Source organism: Triturus cristatus, chromosome 1_2 (assembly GCF_964204655.1).
Source record: "Triturus cristatus chromosome 1_2, aTriCri1.1, whole genome shotgun sequence".
Taxonomy (NCBI): Eukaryota; Metazoa; Chordata; class Amphibia; order Caudata; family Salamandridae; genus Triturus; species Triturus cristatus.
Genome location: NC_140580.1, coordinates 438901527 through 438923676, shown reverse-complemented (window position 1 = coordinate 438923676; position 22150 = coordinate 438901527). Strand labels below are relative to the sequence as shown.

At 39.8% G+C, this 22150-nt stretch overlaps 1 protein-coding gene across 7 annotated transcripts in view; it reads left to right on the top strand.

Moving 5' to 3' along the window:
- The window catches only part of PLCE1 (phospholipase C epsilon 1), a 932976-nt gene that overhangs the window by 649817 nt on the left and 261009 nt on the right, over positions 1-22150 (top strand). For 4 of the 7 annotated variants that reach the window (XM_085605952.1, XM_085605942.1, XM_085605929.1 and 1 more), the window contains 5 exons: positions 3112-3228; positions 3314-3472; positions 5187-5316; positions 17824-17865; positions 18382-18500. In XM_085605952.1, the coding sequence (XP_085462078.1) occupies positions 3112-3228; positions 3314-3472; positions 5187-5316; positions 17824-17865; positions 18382-18500 (567 nt within the window). The remainder of the gene's footprint in view (positions 1-3111; positions 3229-3313; positions 3473-5186; positions 5317-17823; positions 17866-18381; positions 18501-22150) is intronic. The other 3 variants (XM_085605968.1, XM_085605960.1, XM_085605939.1) reach the window with 1 other exon arrangement.

Sequence of the window (22150 nt, the reverse complement as noted above, 5' to 3'; positions counted from 1 at the left end):
GTGTCAGGTATGCATTGCCATATCATACTTAATTTGTGTGAATGAGTATATTGTCTTACCTAGCAGGTGTCCTTCGCCAAATTCCCCCCTGAGCAGGCGTGTGTGAATGCCACTGTGTCAGAAGATGTATCACTCATGGGTGCTCCCAGGATGTTGCGCTACAATGTCGGTTATGATGTTTTTCCCATTGCCCACTGCTTGTACATTGATTGAGTGATACGATTTCCGGTTACGGTAGATATACTCATTGAATGCTGGTGGACATATGGCTACGTGGGTGCAATCTATGCATCCAATCACATGAGGGAACTGGGCTACTCGATTTAATTTGAGTTTTGTTTGGTTCAATTCCCGTTGGGTTGTGGGGAAGGTGATGTGGTTGTGGATCATAGTCATCATGGCAGCCAGGAAGGATCTGAAGAAACGTGAGAGGGAGCTTTGTGATACCCCTTCAGCTACTGCCACTACCCCCTGGAAACTTCCTGACGCAAGTAGGTGCAGGCAACATAGCACCTGGACATAGGTAGGGATTGCATGGGCCCTACGTGTCTGGCGCTGCATTAGTGGTTCCATGAGGTAAAGTATCATAGCAGCGTTCAGCCGGTACTTATCATATATGTCCTCAGCAGTTTGTCCCAACAGAGTGATGCGCAGGCGGAATATCCTCTCCTGCATTCCCCTGCTGGCCTGGCCTGGCCTGCTGCATGGATACTCATCCTCCGCGCAAACACGTAGAGTGCCGCCATTCTGTAAAGCCTCTATGGCCTCATTGGACAGTTTAAATAGCCCTCTGATGCTTTGCAGCTTTCTTTTTTGTGTTTTTTTTTTTTTACCACCTGCTTCCCCCTAATGTGCACTTGCTAAATTGGGATTTTCATGAAAATCGCTATTAGCGAGTTTACATGCATTGCATTGCGATTTTTTTTTTTTTTTTTTTAATTGTTTTTTTTTTATTTGCTCCCGCATTTTTTTTATCGCTAATAAGGATTCGCTATATCTTGTTTCCCGGTATTAGCCATTCGGTATAATTGCGATTTTGTGATATTTTGTTGATGCATTGGAAAATGCTAAAATGCGCTCGCAAATAGCTATTCGCTAATTTTGCGAGCACATTTTAGCTTGATGCATGTGCCTGTTAGACTCTAAAACAAACTATGAACACATTAAAAACTACAACAAGAAAAAATAGAAGAGGGTTATCCTATCTTCCCTAACTCCTGAATCCTAAAGGTTTCACGGCTCAGAGGACCCCAGCTAGGTATAAGGCAGGACGAGTACCCTGGACGAATTCCCCGAAGCCTTAAGGAGCCTAAAGCTATTGATTAATAGCACAAATATCAGAAAATTTCCCGAGGTCTGGTCTGTACTAGCGTGCATGCTTTGTTTGTCTGTGATAGTGTCGCACAGTTAGAGTAGTTGATAAGTGGAAAGACCTACTACAGTTGAGTAGGGATTAGACTCACATTTGTCCTGAGGAAAGTCTGTTGACCCTCAAGGGCGCTTAGTGGGGCTGAAATATGTTGACCAAACCTTGATGTTGGGTCATTATACCCAGTGACGTCATTTTTATTTCAGGTTTTTTTTTTTAGAGTTTTAGCCTTGACAAAGATATTTAGAATAAAGACACAGAGGTAGCTGCTGGAAATATTAAATAGTATAATCCCTGTTTAGAGAGTGCTCCCCTTACAATTTACTCCCCCTCCCACTTCATTAGGTGTAGTGGGTGATGGTCCAGTGAGGAAGCGTGCCATGGGTGGTACCTGTGGGTGAGGATCCTAATAAAAAATCCAAGAGATTTCTATGTCTCACGATCTACCACCTTTAGGATTCCGGGTTTAGAGAATTTTGGATACCCCTCTAATATTTGCTGCAGTTCATACCACTTGGGAAGCTGATGGCATGCTTGTGTCTTAGCTTCTCACTCCTCATTATTTTGACATGCACATTAAAAACTGCCTATTCAAGGTCTAGTTTTCAATCACACTGTCCCCTCACAGTTGACAGCAAGGTGGTAGTGTTAAGAATTTAAATATAAGTGATGGGAAAATAATATTCATCATTCAATGAGTAAACCCCATTGAAAGCCATGACGTTAAATGATAGATTTAGGAAACCTACTCTGGGCATAAAAGTTGATGTAACATTACGAATCTGAGTTTCTTGATTGTTTGAAAGTTTGGAAGTGGTCTGATTGCTTGAGGGATGGGTTTCCAAATCCTAGGCACATTCCCTGCGAAGGCCTGTTTCTTAGTCTTTTATTTCTTTAAGGCAGGACTTTACGGCAGCAAAAGAATCGGCTCTTCTCAGAGCACGTGGTCTGCCTGAAATGACCAATATTTGGTTGAGGTAGTTACACATTTATGTATGAATGGCCTTGTATGTAACACAGGCTGGTTTGTATTGGCAGAGGCTTTGTAAGGCAGCCATTTGAAGTAATAGAAGGGTATAATATGGTCATATCTTGATGCTCTTATGGCGAGTCTCACCGCTGCGTGGAGAGTTGCCTTGAGAGTTACCATGTGATATTGGGAATACTGGAGCTAGTTTTTCTATCAAATCCTGTATCTTTCAACTACCGGAAAGTCACTCCTGCTTTTCCATTGCATGTGGTAAGTATTAATCTCTTGCATCTGGTGGAATCCTTCAAGCATCCTCAGAGATCATGCTAAAGATCTAACGAGGACTGGAAAATATTGCTGAGAATTGCTAGGCTTCCCTCCTCATTCTCTGTCACGCTCATCAGGTATTGGTTGTATCTTCTTCTGAATGTTTAGTGCCATAGTTATCTTCTTTGAGCTCCCTACCATTCTTTGGAATCCCGCTGTTGGTTTTCCTGCCTTACTGGTGGAAATATGGTCCTTATCTGTCAATAATGATTCAGTGTAAGGGTGGTGTACGGCAGGAACACTTGCACCATCGTGCTTAGATTTCCAGCTCTGCAAAGAAGTCTCAAGGTTATTTCTGGAGAAGCAATTCTCATTGGGTGGATAACTGGTAAACATAACTCAATAACTCGTGTTCACTTTGCATAGACTTTATTAATGTTGAGAAAATGCTTGAAATATCTTCATTAAGAATGCATTTACAATTGGGTGCATTTTCTTTTTCCAGGAGGTTGTTGAAGCCATTGATCGAAATGCTTTTATTAATTCAGACATGCCAATCATCATATCTATAGAGAATCACTGTTCTTTGCCACAGCAGCGTAAAATGGCAGACATTTTCAAGGTAAGGCTTTTATTTGCAAGTACCTTTGTGTGTATTGCTTTATAATGTACATTTTTAAGTGTTCTATTTTTGTTGTCTTTTTCAGAATGTCTTTGGAGATAAGCTGGTTACTAAATTCCTATTTGAAAGTGACTTTTCTGATGATCCAATGCTTCCATCACCATGGCAGCTAAAAGGAAAAATACTTCTCAAAAACAAAAAGCTTAAGGCTCATCAAACACCAGTGGATATATTAAAACAAAAGGTATGCTCTCTTCCAACCCTTATGCACTAGTCTCGGCAGGTTTTGACCTATTGACTACGCTGTGTGTTGAATGGTAACAGATTTGTTTTAGTTTTCATAATGTTCTTGATCTCACTAATGATATAGATTCTGCACTTCCCCATACATTCAATAGCTATAGCTTAAAGCATTTCCTGTTATCAATTAGCGAAAGAGTTGTTGCAAAATATATATCCTTCTAGAGCAAGCCCCTACAGTTATTGTCAGAGGGGGCACTGATCAGACTGGAGCAGGTTAGTGCTTACCCTAAGGGGCTGAAAGCCTTTAGGAGTGAATATGGACTCTTGTGCATATACACTCTGTGTATACGTTTGCATGTATATTTGTGTGTGGCTGGTGACCCGTTGTCATCTGTTGAGCAATTCCTGGCACTTGGTAACTATCTTTTACCACAAAATAAAGTCCGGTCTAGCAGCCTAAGGAGACCCTCCTTGGCATTGTCCGTATTGTAAGCATTAGGTGATTACATGATGAAAATGTCATACTAGTAGTTATAGACAATTTTATCGAATTCACCAACTTAAAAATGATATTTTTATTCCAGAAAAAAAACTTTTATTTTGGAAACTAAGTTTACAGCCTCAAACCCTCTTTGAAGCCACTGATGGGTGTACCCAATTAAAACGTTAACCATTTATCACAGTTTAACCAGGTGTACTTGATGGCTGAAACTGCCAACAGGTCTGTGGAGTATCAGGCTTCCATTGTATGCCATTAAAGAATTGTATTATTTAATGACTCACCTTTCAAAACTGCCCCTGGCTTTTAGTTCAACTGTATTGGAAAACTGTGTTTTAATATGTAAAATGTGGTTCCATCTTTTTCAAACTTGTCTTTCGGGAATAACCACCTGCAAATAACCATCACCACTGACTGTCTGCCCAGGAAGTTGGACTCGCTAGCACACTCCGTGAAATTTGACCCTGTTATTATTGTCCAACCATTCTAAAAGATCACCAACAATCACTTGTTATTGTGATTCATCTGCCTATATTAACAACTAGGTCCTAGATGACCTTCTCCCAATCGCTTTAGATTTGCAGAATCAAAACCTAACTTGATTACTACCCACTTTCTACTGTGTGTGTTTTGTTATGAAATGCTGATACTGTGGAATATCATTTTCAGGAAAGTTGCAGCATGTTGGAATTTTCTCCTAGGGTGGTAATTGTTCTGAAATAAGTGTTTTGAAGGAAACTTAGGCCAAGTATTGAACATGTAACCGCATATGTTGTGTTTTCAGGGTAGTGTTGAAAATTTGATTATGCTATAAAGAACAGCAGAAAAGGAAAGGTAACATTTTTATCACAAGCTAGGAGTTATACTAGTGTCTGGCAGTACACTTTAATGTTCAGTTTAATGCAGTGAGGTTCTAAAACAACTGATCTGGAGGGATCAAGCCTTCAGACAATACTTAAATTAGAAGTTAATATGAAGTTATTTCTTTGATGAGACAGCAATTTAGAGTTTACTGCTGTAGAAACATATGACTTGTGTGTGTGTAGTCTGTCTCTCATTCAGCAATGACGGAAAGGAATATAATACATCTTGCTTACTTTCTTTGACCCACAATATGTTTATCTTCCTGTCACTGAATAGAAAAACTGTAGGGTGTCTGCTTTCACAATGACCTGTCTAAGCAATCTAAAATAAAATGATGATCGTTTTACCACAGGCTCACCAGTTAGCAAATATGCAGGTTCAGGCCAGTAATGGTTGCAGTGCTGGTACCACTTCTGCAAATAACGAAGAGGAGGAAGAGGAAGAGGATGAATATGATTATGACTACGAATCACTGTCAGATGGTAAGAGTGTTTGAGTTGGACAATTTACCATGGAGAGATAAGATATTGTGCGTACAGCAAGCATATTCTTAACATGTTTTATATAAACTATCTTTTAAAGAAGTAAAGTGGTTAGTTATAATACAGACTTGGGACATCTTCATATGTTTGATTGTGTATTATTTGAAAGCAGGAATCACTTAACATTAATTTCACTTCATGCTACATAACTCCTAAAGTGTACCTGTTCATCTTCTAAAATGGCTTCCTTTTGATGCTAAGAATTTTAGATTGCAGTTGCTTCCCAGAATCTACTCTCTGAAATATAATTTCATGTGGGAAAAATCTGTTGCATATAGTGGGATGCATTGCCAGGGAACAAACAGTTGAAGCATTTCAAATAAAAAAGAATTCCCCTTATTAATTTGTGAACCATTCAAAAGCAGCACTACTTTAGACACAATGTTTCCTATCCCCGAATATTTCCAGTGACCATAAAACGACCAAGAGTAGGTAACAATGATTCTGGCTTTCTTACAGTTTTAACACAACAGCTAATCATTCAGTCTCTCCTGGATTGTATGTATGCCACTCCTGAAGTGGGCATTGTGTCATTAATTACTTATTCCACTTCAGAAATTTGCCTATGAGAGCTTTAATAAAACAATGAGCTAAAAATCTTGTTTCTTTCAGTGTTCATTTTAAGCCTTAGGCCACCATTGAAATGAAAGCATTTGCACACCACAATTATGGAATGGCAGGACTTGCAGGCAGTCTTATAGCTACAGCTACATCCTTAAATGCATGTATGTATGTATGGACGGATGGCTGCATGGGTACTTCTAAAGTGCAAATGTAACCAGAAGGCAGTGGTGGAGCGGTTTTGTTAGTAGTGAAGAAGCAGATTCTCAAAGTTTGGAAATGATAGAAGATTCCATTGGTCACAGATGGTCTAGATGACTTGGTGGTGTTGTTCAGTATTGAAGAAGTTAAAAAATTAAGAGGAGATAGGTTTGGTGTTCAATGAAATATAGCATAGCTAATTTAATGTTTGGATGTGTTTTTACCTTCTTTATATCTGGTTTCCTATGGTATGTTTTATTGTGTCTGTGTTTTTTCCCTAAGCATGAATTTTTATATATACTTTAAGTATCAATTAGTGTTCTGGACTAGGCTATCATGACTTCGTTAATTATTTATGCTTAGATACAGTTATTTGGCTGTTCAGATTCTCTGAGCAAAGGGTTTTCTCTTTGAGATTGTGTTTATGTTTAATAAAATGTCTTAAAGTGTATAACCATCTGTGCCTAGCAAAGAGACAAATACAAATTCTCTGTCACCATTCTGAAGCATAAGAACTGTCCTATTGTGCATTTTGTGGCTAAAGGCGAGAACACAGAAGCTAAAGGGGGCTACAATGCACACCAATAAAGATTGTAGAGGCTTTTGGGAGCTGTACAGGAAGGTATCTGATCAGTGGTTGACACATCAATATGAGTCTATTCCTAATAGTGCTCTAAAGTTAATTCTGAACCCAGAAGACTGATCTGGTAATGATTACTGTCATGATTGTAACATGGTACAAACATGTCAGATAACCAAATTGCATTCCAAAAGAGGGTAAATGAATGGCTAGTCTCTTTTTACAATGATAAAACCCAGTACCACACACATTAAGAGCCTTCAAATTGGGGAATTGCCGAGATCCATGAGTTGCATGGCAAAGAGCTTTGGGTCTTCTCAAATCAGCACATTTTCAAGTATGTACACCTGAAAGGTCTGGAGATCATTGTATTTAAATAAAAGCATAATCTGTTGCTGGCCAGTAAGCAATCTAAGAGAGAATTTAAAATATGTCTTTAAGCCAGATAATATTCATGCGGTTTAACTAGTAAACAGGTTAAATAACTTTATCTGAGACCATTGCATATGCCTGAGCAAAAAACTAAAGCTGCAAAGCATGGTTGTGAGAGTAAGGTTGGTCAATGCTAAGTGAAGACTCAAATTCTAGTTCCTTGACTGTCAATTCTCTATAATGAGAGGTCACACCCTGTAAAATCTTGCATAAGTTGCCGATCTCTCTGAAAAGTGGTTATCACTAATCAAGTGATGTCCATGAATCCCATTTCACTAAATTGATGGAACCTGGTAGTTAGGCCAAAGGGAAAGTACATGACAAGACAAGCAATTTGCTATAGTTAGAGGTCTACCTCTGAAACAGCTGCAACATTGAAGTAGTTACAGTAATGGTGAAGTGTCAAGAGAAAGCTTTGATCCTCAAGTAAAAATCCTATTTAAATGCTTGATGAACTTCCAGATTGAACTAAAACAGAACTAGATTTTAAATGTGAGCCATGAACCAAAGAATGGGGGCATCTTAGATGTAGTATTTGAACGTATTTTCAAATACCTGTAAGAACAGGAAACGATGTACAAGACAAGTGAAAACACCAAGCTAGCCAGTCAAGAAGGGTGGACATCTATAGCCGTAATCTCAAGGAAAGAAGGAAGGATTTACTAATTTAAATCTTGATGGTAACAGACAAATATCCCCTAAAAATAGACAAAGTTCATAGGGATGGGAGGTTTGGCCAGAGAATCTCAGGATACAGCAAGTTAGTAACACCGGCTTTCTTGATACAAAAATACATTCAGAAGCCATAGAAGGACTTATCTTGCTAGTTCACAAATACAAATGTGTTGGATTCTGCCTAGCCTTGCTCTATTAATGTGCAAACTATATAAATCAGACATAAAATGTGAAAAGAAACATTAAACAACACTAGCAAGGCAACATTTTTAACACCTCAAGTCACCAAATTGATCCTTTGAACAACCTGCTGCTATTCTACTCTTTCTCACAATCCAGCATCATACTCCTTTAAATACAGATCACTCTTCACAAGTCTGTCACAAACGGGACTCCAGAAGTCCTAAGGGAAACATCTTGGAAATATACAACACCTTTCCTATAAAGTTCAAGGAGTTGCTTGACAAATCAGTATTAGTCTTTGGGATATCAGACAAAACGTTTCTGCATTCAGCAGTGTGTTTGTGCCCATTTTAATGGCTCAATGCTCTCTAGAATCAAAGATACAGCTCCTCTTTCGGAGAGAGCGCCTACAGAAAGCAACCTCTCCTAGCCTTGGGCAGTTTCGGTAGTTAGATGTCAGATGACCAAAAAAATGAAAAGCTTAACCTTTGGAAGTTGGAGCATGGTGTCGTCCGTATAACGAAGACGCTATGAGTCTCGTAATGGACAATTAAATCACCATAAAGCTAGTTTGAGGAAAGCTAAATGTGTCTTACGCCTAGTAGCACGTCCAATTCAATTAGAACACTTTTTAAAGTTAATGATCTCTTATCAACATTGTCTTACCAGTTCTCTGACTCTCTCCAAACAATTTTGCAACAAACTATTTGACTTCTTTACTGATGAGATTCAAGTAATTAATAATAATCTTCTTCTAACCAATTAAAATGACACATCACGCTTCCCTGCCCAGCTTGGAGTTAGTGGATCCCCCATTATTAAGTACTGCTAGTGACAAAGACAATACCACTAAATGATTCTATTCTGTCTGTTTTGGCTCACCCAATGATATTTTGTGCCCCAAAAATACTACTTAAGCTGATGGATGCTGTTCTAGCAATTACAGTCAACATAAATCTCGCTTTTCATTCCAGGAAGATCTCTAAGTCATGGAAAGAGAACACAGTGGATCCTGCACTCACAATTATAGGCCCATCTTGCTGCTCAAATTGATTACCAAAATTGGGGTAAAATACTTAAGCAGATAGTGCTCATATTACTTTAAAAAGTCACAGCCTTCTGAATTTGATAGAAACAGGGTTTTGACCGGGCATGGGACAGAAACTGCTTTAGGGCCCGATTACGAGTTTGGCGGTGTGGGAGTAGGCCGCCAAACCACCGCCTTGCTCCCACACCGACAAACAGGGCCGCCACCCTCCCATCAGATTACAAGTATTTATCTTGGTTGGGCGGGTGGCGTGGCGGTCCCTCAGCTGTGCAGTTTAAAGACTCCTATGCAAGCCTTATTAAGCACCGCTGCGGGACTGCCAGTGCACGTTCCTGCATGGCATGGACTGTGCAGTCTATACCATGCAGGAATGTGGTGCATGCATACGGGGGCACAAGATGTGCCCCCTAGCATGCACCTCCTAGCACAGGGCCAAGAGGGGGCCCTGTAGGGTCCCCTTGCTCACCGTCAGCAGTTTCATGGAGTGAGAACTTCAAAGAGACCGCTGACTGCCACGCCACCGCCAGGGTTCAGAGATTGTAGTGGTGCCATGGTGGTCCGATGCCCAAGGTGTAATCCGTTGGTTGAATCGTCGGTGCAGCTGTGGCCAGACTGCCACCACTGCACCACCGTAAGTTTGACGGTCCTCAGACCGCCAAACTAATTATTAGGCCCTTAGTCTCTACTCTTAATGACCTCAGGTTAAATAGAAACAATGGCTCTCTCCATGGTCTTCTTTTGCTAGACCTCTCAGCTGCGTTCGACACCATCGATCATTCAGTTATAGTTGAGTGTTTCTCGGAAACTTGGAAGCAAGGTTGTGCTTTAGGTCCAAAAGCAGATAAGTCTATTATGAGGTCCCACACAGATCTTCCTTGTCTCTGATTCTTTTAAACATATATATTTTATCTTTGATTCATCTGGAATGCTCCTTCGGATTGTACTTTGTGTACTATGCTGATAGCACTCTACTCCTGTTCAGCTTTCACAAACCTCTAAATGAACTGGAAAATATTTCTAAAAACCATGCCTAATAGCTAGCTATTCAGTCATTGAAAAAAATCAAAACATAGTGTAGTCAACACTGAACTCTTGATCTGTGGCCCTAGATTGCCTTGGACCGTAGATCTGTCGGCTTGATGTATGGGCTCTCTCTCCATTCCCGCAGATATTTTTAGGGATCTAGGTTTCACACTAGACATGAAACTATCCTTAGAAGCCCCAATCAAATGCTTCAGTGTCCTTGTGTTCCTTTCAGCTTAACCTGATAAGTAATTTCTCCTGAGCTTAGACCCATTGATGTGTAACTGCCTCACTTTAGTCCAAAATTGACTATACCAATGCTTTTAACCGGGACCTTTACTGGAACTATACCAATGCCTTTAACTTGGGTCTAAACTCCTCTCACATCTGCATTTGATTGAGCACTGCTATGAGAGTAGCCCGTGTTCTTTTCAATGTCACCGAAGCTAGACAAAGGTTACAGTGTCTTTCTGTTATTTTACATATACAGTTTGTGGCACTGTGCATAGTTCTTAAAGCCTTGTTCAGCTTAGAAGCCCCAGTCATTCTAGTTCGCTTTAGAAGCTATAAACTTCGACACTTCTTACGGGCATCCTCCAAATTATTGCAGCAGTTCTGCACTACAAACTGGTGGGTAGGGAAGGAGGTCCTTTATGCTTCTTGCAGAATAGGCTTGGAACCGCCTACCTTCCTATGAACAGATATTGTCTGTTTTGAAAAATACGTATAATCTATATAGTCCCCTGATCTGTTCAGATTTCTATTTCATGGCACATTGCTACTCTATTTCATTGATTTTTACTTCGTTTACTTCTTTCCTTTCCTGCCTCCCACTATCCTAGAGCCACAGTGCCTAACAGTGAATGTTGCACTTTATAAATTCTCTAATTCCTTAATTATTCATTCATGTCCAAAGTTGCTAGAACAAAAGTGTTTGGTTTTTATGTTGTTCTCGTCATGGCTTTCACAAATAGTAGTATTAACTGAAAATGTTCCCACTTAAATCATTAAAAGTAACATTATATCTCAATATTATATATATAAAAAAAAGCTCAATGATCAAATTGGAAATTGGACGACTCTATTCAGTGCCAGTTCACCTGGAAAGCCTTCTATTAACAAACCATTCTTTATTATCTTGAAAACAACCCCCTGATACAGAGCACCTGATATGAAACCTGGTTCAGGCCTCATACTATCCAACACTTGAAATAGAAAGTTCCAGCACACATTATTAAAAAAAACATTTATGCTCCAAGGCGGTTTATAAATATGGTAGAAGTGTTTCCTTAACATGATACCTGAATGCGATCCAGCTCAACACATTCATTCTCAGATTCCTGCCTTCCTTCATGAATCCCAATTGTTCTGTCTCACTAACTTCCCCTATGAATCTTATGAAGCCCTAACATTTCAACATATTCTTACCACCAAATCTAAACATGGAAACAGGATGTAAACGGTTGTTTATTTAATTTGCCTCTGTGTCCCAGAAAATATTGTTCCATACTTTTTAAAAACCTTTTTTGATTAAAAGAAGCTCATTTATGCACATGAATGTATTTTTTGTTGAATCTTTTTCATGCTCTCTTTAATAGTTATATTCTTTACTGTGAACTACTAAAACCTCCATATTGCCAGAATATGCTCCTTTTGAGAGCAATTAAATACTATGTATATGTCCAAAATATATTTGAAACATTGGTTCAAGGTTGGTTTGTCTTTTTTTACAGAAAGAAAATGTATAAGAATGCTCCAAATGTATATGCTGTGAAGGATTTAGATCCTCTCATTCTTTCAATCAATACTCTCACCCTTGTACTAATTAAAAGATGAACTTTGATCAAATAGCACGTCATTGCCCACAACATTCCTGTATTATTCATGTAGTGCTATTTGCTTTCAGTATAATTTCTTTAGATTCATCCTGTATTTGTCTTCAATAATGACTCCATTCTTTGGGGGCCTAGTCCGATGTCCTTTTCTGAGTTGTCAGAACTCTTGTCAACCAAGTGCTCATGAGGATGGAATTTCTTGTCTTTCTTTCTATCAATAAATTACTGCACCAGGTACCTACATGATTTAATCTCATATCAGGAAGACAATGACATCCCACTGTGGAACTGATTATTGAACCTCTCGCTCCACCAAGCCCCCTCTCCCCCTGCAGTAAAGGTCCAGTTCTGGGCCAACTAGAACATGTGTTCATTTTTGCCACTCTAGCAATAAAACATTGTCAACAGATTGCAGTATTATCCAAACAAATGTCATTGCATCCCTCTCTATGGTGAATTAAATGCAGAACATGTTGAAATGTTGTATTCTCAATGTATTCAGGCCCAGCAAGACCGGTTGCATTTCTTGGTAAATATAGTGTCATTCTTCTACCAAGATCCCTGGTGTTGCATATTGTTGGCTTCTGCTTGAACAAATCATCCTGAAACTTTCCAGGAAGGAACTGAGGTGGATGAACTTTTATTTAACATAGTTTAGTGAAGTTATCAGCAGAAAAGAAACATTCTTCTTATGAAAACTAAGACCTAACTTGAACTACACAATGGTGTCTGTCACTGTTATACAACCGCAAAAGTTACCTTGAGAGAAGCCACACACGCAGGAAGCACCACACCACTCCGCAGACAGCAAGGTGAGCGGCAGGGGAAACGCTTGTTCAAGAGCCATACGCGTTTCGGGCTATTGGAGCCCTTGTTCACTGGCAAATAGAGGCAAACCCAAGGAATTTGAAGAACATCCTTTTATTCAATCTGTGAAAGTCCCACCCATTTTTGCCCCTATGAATCTTATATAGGTGAAAATAAAAAAAAAAATTAAACATATATATATATATATATATATATATATATATATATGTATGTATGTATGTTTAATTTTATATATCTGTGTGTGTGTGTGTGTGTATGTATCACCTATTGGCAGTTGCCACTGCGTACTTATTGTTAGATCTGCGTTTCCATAAGAAAAGCATTTTTTGGTTTGCTTATAACTTTAGTGCGGTTTGATGATTCTTCACAAAACTTTCATCGAGACGGCCAATCAATCTCTCCCACACTGCTTAAGCCCTCCATTACGGTCAGTAGTGTGGATGACCAGTTATCAGTGTATTTTGATATCCCTACCAAGCTGACCCACCAGGGTCTTGACTTCTAGGGGACTATATTCTGGGAGTTACACAAGTGCAGAGTGATTGCTTTTGAGTGCATGGCGAAGCTGCAAGTATTTATGAAATTGGGTTTTGAATCGGGAGAGGTGCTCTTGCAGCTCTCAAAGGGCCTCATGTGAGATCCTCTTCATACATCACCCAGAACTGAGATGTCAATTCTGCCCTATTTATTGAACCCTTCTATTGTGTATTAGTCATTTCCCACACCACATAGGGACTGTTGTGTCTGTCTCCAATCGTAGCTGGCTAATCGAAGAACAAAATGCCAGTTCAAGAATGCCACTATAGTGTCTCCTGAAAGGTGTCGGGGAACAGGGTTGCTGTAAAGTGTTCTCATTATATTACCTAGACCTGGTATGGACAGTTTCGTCCATTAGACTGGATTCCCTCGGCCCTGTTCCGCAATCATTAATTGTGCAACCCATAATAGTCGTAGGTTCACCATTCTCATTCCTCCATCATGGACGGATTGTCAACATCTGTCTAGGGCTATACGAAGGGGACGATCTGCTCACAGAAAAGAGGGTATTGTGGCTCTGAGGTGTCTAAACAAGGTGTTGGAGATTGTCAGTGGGACTTTTTGCAAAACATAAATAGAATGGGGGAAGGATCATCATTTTAAACGAGGCCACTCTTTCCGGGATGTGGAAGTTCAGCCCTGTTTAGGAGAACTCTATTAATTCTGGATAAAATCAAGGGGAGATTGATGCTCCAGGTGAAGTTTGGTTCCACTGCAATATGGATATGGAAAGCTTAGCCTTCTTAATGGGATAGTGGTCTGCCATGTAGTAGACATGATCGCCTTTTAGGGGGATCAGCATGGACTTATTCCAGTTTGTGTGAAGGCAAGATGCCTCTTTATACAAGTCGAGTAGTTTTAAAATGCAAGGTCTTGCGAGGTGAGGACTGGCAAGAAAGAGCAGCGCTATTAGACTATTCTCCCATCACCATTCCCATACTTGAATATTGCATCTGATCGGTCTGGTTAGGGGATCGATTGCTAGGGCAATTTGGAGCAGGCAGACTGGACAGCCCTATCTTGTTTTCATGCTGATTGAGAGCGGGTCGGATATAACTCCTTTTCTGTGAGATCTCTACTGGCTTCCTCTGGAGGCTAGAATTATATTTAAACTGGTCTTCTTGACCTTCAAAGCCTTGAAATTTCAACAGCCTCACCTCTGTCATAACTCAATGGACATTTTTGTTGGAGCAATAAATCTAAGGAATAAAGAAGCCTTTAGAAAACAAAAAACAGGACATTTTAATCCCTCAAATGTGCTCACAGATGCTGCCCTTACACTATGGCTCGCGCTCCTTGATAAGAACTGACGAAAATACTACACTGGTGTTTTCCAGATCTTGGTGCGTCTTCCTCCTGGCTACACCTACCCCAAATATCTTCCTATAAATATGACTGTTCTTTGCCTAAACTGGGATTTTTGTATGTTAGTCTTTTTCTGTTCGTTTGTTTTAATGAAAAGTGCACTGACATGCTGTGGGCTATATAAGAAACCGTAAATTAATAAATGCATGGTTAGCAACACAGTCATAACTCCCCCTGTGACCTTAAACATAATGGCACAGAAGACTTAAATACTAACATCATTGATGCCATCACAGACTAGACAGTGTACCATACTAACAATAACATCTAGATACACCATCTCGGTACACTCATTTCTTTTTCGCTAGGCTCTTTACCAAAGGGGTGATTCCAGGGCCAGACTGGCCGTAGCGGGCACCAGGCGTTTTCCCGTTGGTCTGGAAGGGTAGGGGCCGGTTTTGGAGCAGTGGGGGTGGGTTTTTTAGTTACTCGGCCCAGTTTTGCAGCATAACAAGAGCAGCATCTGTGTCCACCCCACCCCTGCACCCCTTCTCCCCTACACACACACACACACTCTTCCCTGGGCCCATTACCAGGGCTAGTTTGCCTTTTCAGTACGGCCGTGGATGATTCCACATAATACAACACTTGATGCAAGGCCAATCTTGATTCTTTCTTGATTTATCAGTAGAATATCCAATCTCCACTAGGCCAACATGTGTTAAATGATTACTATTGCTTCATCAGCGCCATATAAATATTTAAGATTCAAACGATTATTAAACAGACATAACACAGAGTCAATCAGCTCATTTCCACTCTATGTAGACTGCATTAAAAATGATATACGAGGTAGCGACTAACAAAAGAGTTTTAACTCATTTAGTGAGTAGGCTCAATTTAAACATGTTTGGACGCAAGCAACATGCTACACTGATTTATATGATATAGACAAATCAAAAAATTCATCAGTTCATTAAGAAGGCACAAAAACAGAAGGACATGTTTTTGTTTATACCGCCATGTCATAAATTGCCTAATTGTCTCCTCAAAATAAAACTCCTGTTGATAGTCTTTCTCAGACACGCTCTATCAAATCAACCGCCTTCTGTTTAGCCGTTCTCTTATTCACATATCAATTAATCTCTCCCACATGATTATTCCTCCTATCATATTACAAGGCAAAGATTAGAAACTAAGACAATGAAGAAAGAAACTAAGGCCAATCACACCATGTCTTCTAATTAGATGAATATTAGTGAATATAAAATTGTACTAAAACTTACTGCTATGATTGCCTTTTGTTAACCAGTTAAATAGTTTTTCAGTTCTAGTTATGTACTGATGGTGTTATTTGAAGCTTGTGAAAATAATGTCAGCCACTCTTAATGTCCAAATTGAGAAAGAAAACATCGTAAGCTGTAAACCATTTCCTTGAAGACTTAGGTCAGTTAAAAAATATCTTCTCGCCATCTTTAACCTGATGCAGTAGATCAGTGTTTTTTAACCTGTGGTCCGAGGATCCCTAGGGGTCCACGAGTCCCACTCATTGAGTTCACGAATGTTACAAAATTAAATAGCATTAAAATTAATACATTAAAATTAATAAAGTATGTACAAAGAAGCAAAATTGAAAATGGAAAAACAGTTTTTCCATATTTGATTGTCAATTAAACAAAATGTTTCAATATTTAAGCATTTTTGGTGTATGCTTGTTTTTGTATTTCTCTGTATTGTTTTGAAGTTCAAATTCTAGAAATTACTTAGGGGGTTCCCAGCTTTCAGTAATGGCTCAGTGGGGGTCCTCATATTCCATGAATTATGCCTTGGAGGTCCACGGAAGTCAAAAGGTTAAAACCACTGCAGTAGCTAAGAGTGCAGCTTACTATTGTAATTTCCTTTTTATTAAGGATCCTTGAGTTTCTCCGTTAAATATTTTAATTTCTTAGTTACATCCTACAGGCATTGTTCAAATTCTGAAAAAATAATACCGACTCCTAGTTTCCAAATTCTAAAAGATTAATACGTAACATTACATAACTGAATGATCTCCTAAAGACCTCTCCTCCCCTTTCTATTCCAATAGTTTTGGCTTGGTGCCATTCTGTGATCACTTTGCCGATCAAGACAAGTGTGGTTGAACGCAACTGATTTCACTAAAGGAGTGACAGTTAGAAACTGCAAACTGTTAATTCTGTACCAAATAAGCTAAAATTGCAATGTCTGCCTCTTAGCTACTAATTGAAAATAGGGGAGAAATGATGCAGGTGTGAGAGCCAGTGTTGGTCACTGTGAATGGGGCCTACTTCCATGTAGGGGCTGGGTGTGAGATCCCTCACTCATCCCCGGCTACATTTGTCCAAAGGCCCACATTTTCTATGCAACTAAACCTTTACTGCAGATAGCCTTGAGGCCTTACCCTACACACACCCAATCCACCAGTAGCATAGCCCACACGCAGTAGGGGTTGGTAGCAGGTCCAGGCTCTGCACTCTACCTTGTGTGGCCAAGCACCCCTCCATACAGCATGCTCCCTCATTTTACCTTTCCCCAATGGCTATGCAGAGCAGTGGTTGACTACAGGTTCTTCGCACAGCCCCTGTGCGGCCATGAACTGCTGGTTCACCAAAGGGCTGGGCCTGTGGCAGTCCCTGTGCCACACAGTGTGTGGTCAACTCCCAAATGGGAAAGCCATGAGAAAACAGTGTGCCGCTGGGGTTGACTGCTGACGTCCTGAAGCAGGGTCTAGCAGTTAACCTCCTTATGGCCAACCCGTCACTGCACACACAGTAAGCAAGCTAAGCTCAATTCTGGTTTGCAACTTTTTTCCAGACCCATAAAATGCTTCCAAAGTATTAGCAAATCAGAGCATATATTTACTGTTGATGCCTTCCTCAGATCTGTGCGAAACCTGAAATTCCTGCACAGGGCTTAACTTGCTAACTGCCTGGCGAAATTCATGTAAGTTTATCAAACAGTGCCAAGGTTAGACTTGGTTTGTAAAGCATTGAGATTGAAAGCTGACCTGTACCAGTAACTTCACTTTTATTCTTATGCAGAACATTAGAATTGCAAGTAAGCAACCAAGTGTGCCTAACTGTTTCTTAGCTTCCAGCCTCCTTTAAATGATTCTATTTTGCATACTACTTCATTTTTACAATGTATACATCATTTTAATATCTCTTGTGGCATTTCTCTTTCTTCTCTCTTCCTATATTCTTTCTGCCTCTTCCTGGTAGCTGACGTCCTTAATGCTTCCCCTGCTCCTAACAGCCATGAAGGTAAACACCATTTGGTTGAGCGTTTTAACTGCATGCCTTTCACATCTGCATTTCCAGCTACTCAATATTGCTTATTGAGAAGAATAAAGCAATATTGATAGTGTTCTCTTGACCACTTCTTTTCTACTAATAATCATGTGCATACTGCATGTGTGTATTTCCATGTGTATGAGCTAGATTTTGCATTGCACCCTTAAATTGTTTCCAAATTGCATAATTTCAATATGCAACCAATGAGAGTGTACCCCATGTCCTTTGTGAAAGCTCATTTTTCTGTACTCATTTTAAAGGTCATATTGAAATATTGTCAAGCGTTCATATAGAACACATTCTTGTTAATTTTATCATTGAGGGAGTAAATACAGTGACCTAAACAGAACAAACTACCCATTTCTGTGTTACATTGTGAATGTGTTCATGCAAGATCCAAATCTGTTTACCAGATTATGCTGCTCAACGAGAGTTCTGCTCCTCTGTCTAAACAGTTTATGTGAAATAAAGCTGATTCCTTTTTAGATAATATACTTGATGATCGCCCTGAAAATAAGTCATCTAGTGATAAACTGCAGTTTGAGTATATTGAAGAAACTCCTAAAAGGATTAAGAAGGCGGACAGCTCTACCAACAAAGGGAAGGTAATATGTTCATTTTTCTTGATGTTATACAACTTAGGCGTTTTGTTAAGGTTTCTCATATCTAAGAAAGAGCCTTTTGAAATATATGGCACTTGTGGTAATCTCATTCACTAATTTATTATATGTATGTGACAGTTTCTTTTTATATTCAAGCAAGAGTGCCTAAAATGCTATCAAACATTGTTAAAGCATTCAAATGAGCTGAAAACAATGTTCTAAATGTCTTATAATATTTTATCAAACATTGACCTGGTAACAGAAACATAGCAGTTACAGTGAAGTAGATAAATAAATAGAAAGTGCTGACATTACCAATTGTCTTCGCTGAAAAAGCATAAGGGGCCTGACTTTCAAATGTTTCTTCCATTAGTAGTTGTAACTTACTGTTGGAAATACTGGAATTAATAAAGAATACGTCTAAATCCGAGTAAGTCACACCTACTCTCATACAAATATCTGTTAATCAGGTTGAATGGCTTTAAAGAATGAATCTGGGAAAATAGTTTATGCTTGATTTGGTTTACTTAAATCCTTCAAACCAACAAAACCAATGTGTATTAATAGAGTTCTTCATGTATCTTCCCTTTATTGCACATAAATCTGGGTTGATCTCCCTCGACCCTTTGCCTTGGAAATCTAAATCTCAGACTACTGCCACCCAATCATTTTGCCTTTATGATTTAGCAAGACAGTATAAATTCTGGTTGGTGTCCTGGTAGAAGCAACAATTATCAGTGGCTTGCCACCACTATTCACTTGTTTGACTTTATCTAAATGGTGAGGTTGGAATTATAAAGCCTGAGAAAATTAGATCTATTTCAGGGCAAACGTCGAGCTCACTTTGAGCTACTTGCAGACCTTAGTAATCTTCTCAAGAACAAAGGTATTTGTTGTCTGTATTGTTTATGGGGTGATGGTCTTCTTAACCATGCTGCCTCTGCCAGATTAGAGTATCCAAAGGGCACAACCTCCTTTAGTTAGTTACCAAGTTAGAATTTGTAACTCTTTAACAACTTCTCAAATGCTTGTTTTTTTTTCTTCAGTGAAAAGGTTAACCAATATCCAGCAACTTTAAGTTTCCAGTATTTTTAGTTGTCCGGGCATTACACTCTGTGCTGATATTCTCATTAGTGCAAAGTCTAAATTAGTAGACTTTAAATTGTTCAATCTGTTATTCTTGAAACTCTGTCCCTTGGCTAAATGTTTCTCCTGACGATGAAGGAGTGGACACTTAAAGTGCAATGATGGTGAGTGTGAGACCCATTAAGGGGTCCTTGGCCTCAACAGTGGGAGTTGAGATTGCTTGCCACTGGTGTCCTGGGCCCTGTAAAACTTTGGCTCTGCAAACTGGGCCAAACACAGCCTCTTCCGAACTACTATGTTAAGCAGTTATAGGCTTCTCAGGGTGCAAATGTGGGGTTCCTCAGGTCAGAAGTCAAAGAATTTCAGTGGATATTACCAGGTGTTTCCCCACATTCTGAAAACCGGTCTATAGATTTTGACTCCTCAAAATGTTGCCAGTGTGTGTTTTTTCCAGTGATAACTAAATCCACTCTCGTGTAACATTATTCTTGCCACGGGAGCCTCTTGCATACGGTGCTGTATATTGTACTTTTAACTTGTTTATATTTTGACAAATGTTCTTGAAGCCTCACATAAAATGACAAAACATGTTGCCTATTGTTTATTTTTTATGTCATAAAACACATACTACTGCTGCCTCTTGCTTCCCAATCAATATTCGGAGACCACTATTATCCTTATTAATTGCCTTATTTGATAAGTCTGCTGGCCTAGGGACAAATAATTCTTTGAGGAAGTAGATAACCTTTGGTGCTGCAGACCTGCTCAGCACCCCTTCTCGTCTGTCTGCCAGAAGTCTGTCTCTAGCTTCTTGGCTCTCATGGGTGAAACTCAGTCAGTGGGAATGATGCATCCCTGGAAGGACCCTCCTCCTAGAAGTCGGGTTCCTGGAGTTTGTCTTGGGGCGGTTGAGTACTCCTACTGAGGCATTGCTTCTATCTTACTTGGTGTTGAGAAAGAGAGATCTTTACCTTTTATTATTGCTTTAGGCTTCCAAGTATTATACCCCCACCTGCTCTAATCCCCATTGGTTGCAGATGGCTGGTGCTCCGGTAATGGGATGGAGGGCTCTCCATGGTTTTGCTATGTCAGTCAGGTCTTCATTTATAGAAGTAACTGTATTTAAAACTATTTACTGGATTCTGACTGTGACTTAGTTGTGCTTTTGATTTTCAAGCATTTGTCTTCATCATATGTGGCTAGTCAGTTATCAGTGTTATGTTTTAGGTAGTGTAACCTGATATGCTCTGCAGGAATATGCACAAATGTATTAATTGTAGGAACTCATGGGACATGCATTCATGAAGCTGGGCCAAAGAAACATAATGGATGCATTATGAAAGAACTCTGCTCTTCATTAGTACAAATACATAGCTTAGGGCAGCTAATTCATTGGCCACCGCATCAGCTGTGGACCCAAGAATTGTAGTGTTAAAAGCTGAGAGCATTCTGCTAACATGTTTACTCACAACTGTAGATCAGATGCCCATCATCACTTTGGCATGGTCAGTAGATGCGATCCAAACATTTTGCAAGTAAGCTCTTTGACACCTCATTCAAACTTGTCACCGCACTTCTGCTTTCACTGTCTCTGCTGCTACTGAATCCATGGTTGAAGAGTCGGCATCAGGAGAATCCAGGTTGCCAAACTCCTGGGCAGTGGGTGTCACCCTCATTTCGCAAATATATGTATTACTGACCTACCTACCAGAAATCAAGAATCTGGATTAGAATTATTTACAAAACATGGGGTCAGTCTGCCACCAGTAAACCTAGACCTTTGTTGTGTTTAGGCAGCTGGTGTATGAATGGGTGAAAGTCTCAAATGAAATATTTGAAATTTTTGTTGCTTGTGTGCCCAACAGGACTTATTTTGTTGGTCTGCTTCAGTTGCTGGGCAGGAGTTTCTAGGGAGGGATGAGGTGTTAGAAAGTTAGAGACGTAGCAGAATTTCTCATACAGGCAGCATCTGCGAAAATTTATCAAATCTGATATGCGATGGTCTTTGACAGGTTTGCCTTCCGAATGGGCTAAAGCACTATAATTCATAGAAATCATAATTTCCTTGTTTCCACCAGAAACTAATAATTTCCTCCTGTCGTTTCCCATCTTTTTTTTCGAGTTCATCCGAAAATCCTATAATTGACCATACACAAGTCAGTCACTCTGAGTGCTGTCCTACCCAACTGCCACCACACACTTAGAGTGGTTCTCCTGGACATTCGAAAGAGCCACAGAGAACCCGAAAGTCACTGTCAGTTCGTCAGCTGGATGTCATCTGCGTTTAGCAATGTGTACGCCCAGCTTTCCTTATGAGTTTGCAGTGCAAGGTCCTGCAGGAAAGAGATAGAGGGTCTGGCCGTGGGGGTCTTGATGGTGTTACTCGGCCACAACAGGTATAGCCCTGTGAAGAGTTATGGCCCTGACTGGGCCAAAGTTTGGTGTAAGCCTGCGTTTCCCTCAGCAGCTATTAGCTGCAGCCCCGGTTGGGCCTAATGTATTTGGCACAGGCAAACTAGACTGTGCCCTCTGCAATTGCTGCCCTGACCACACCTTTAGCAGTTATG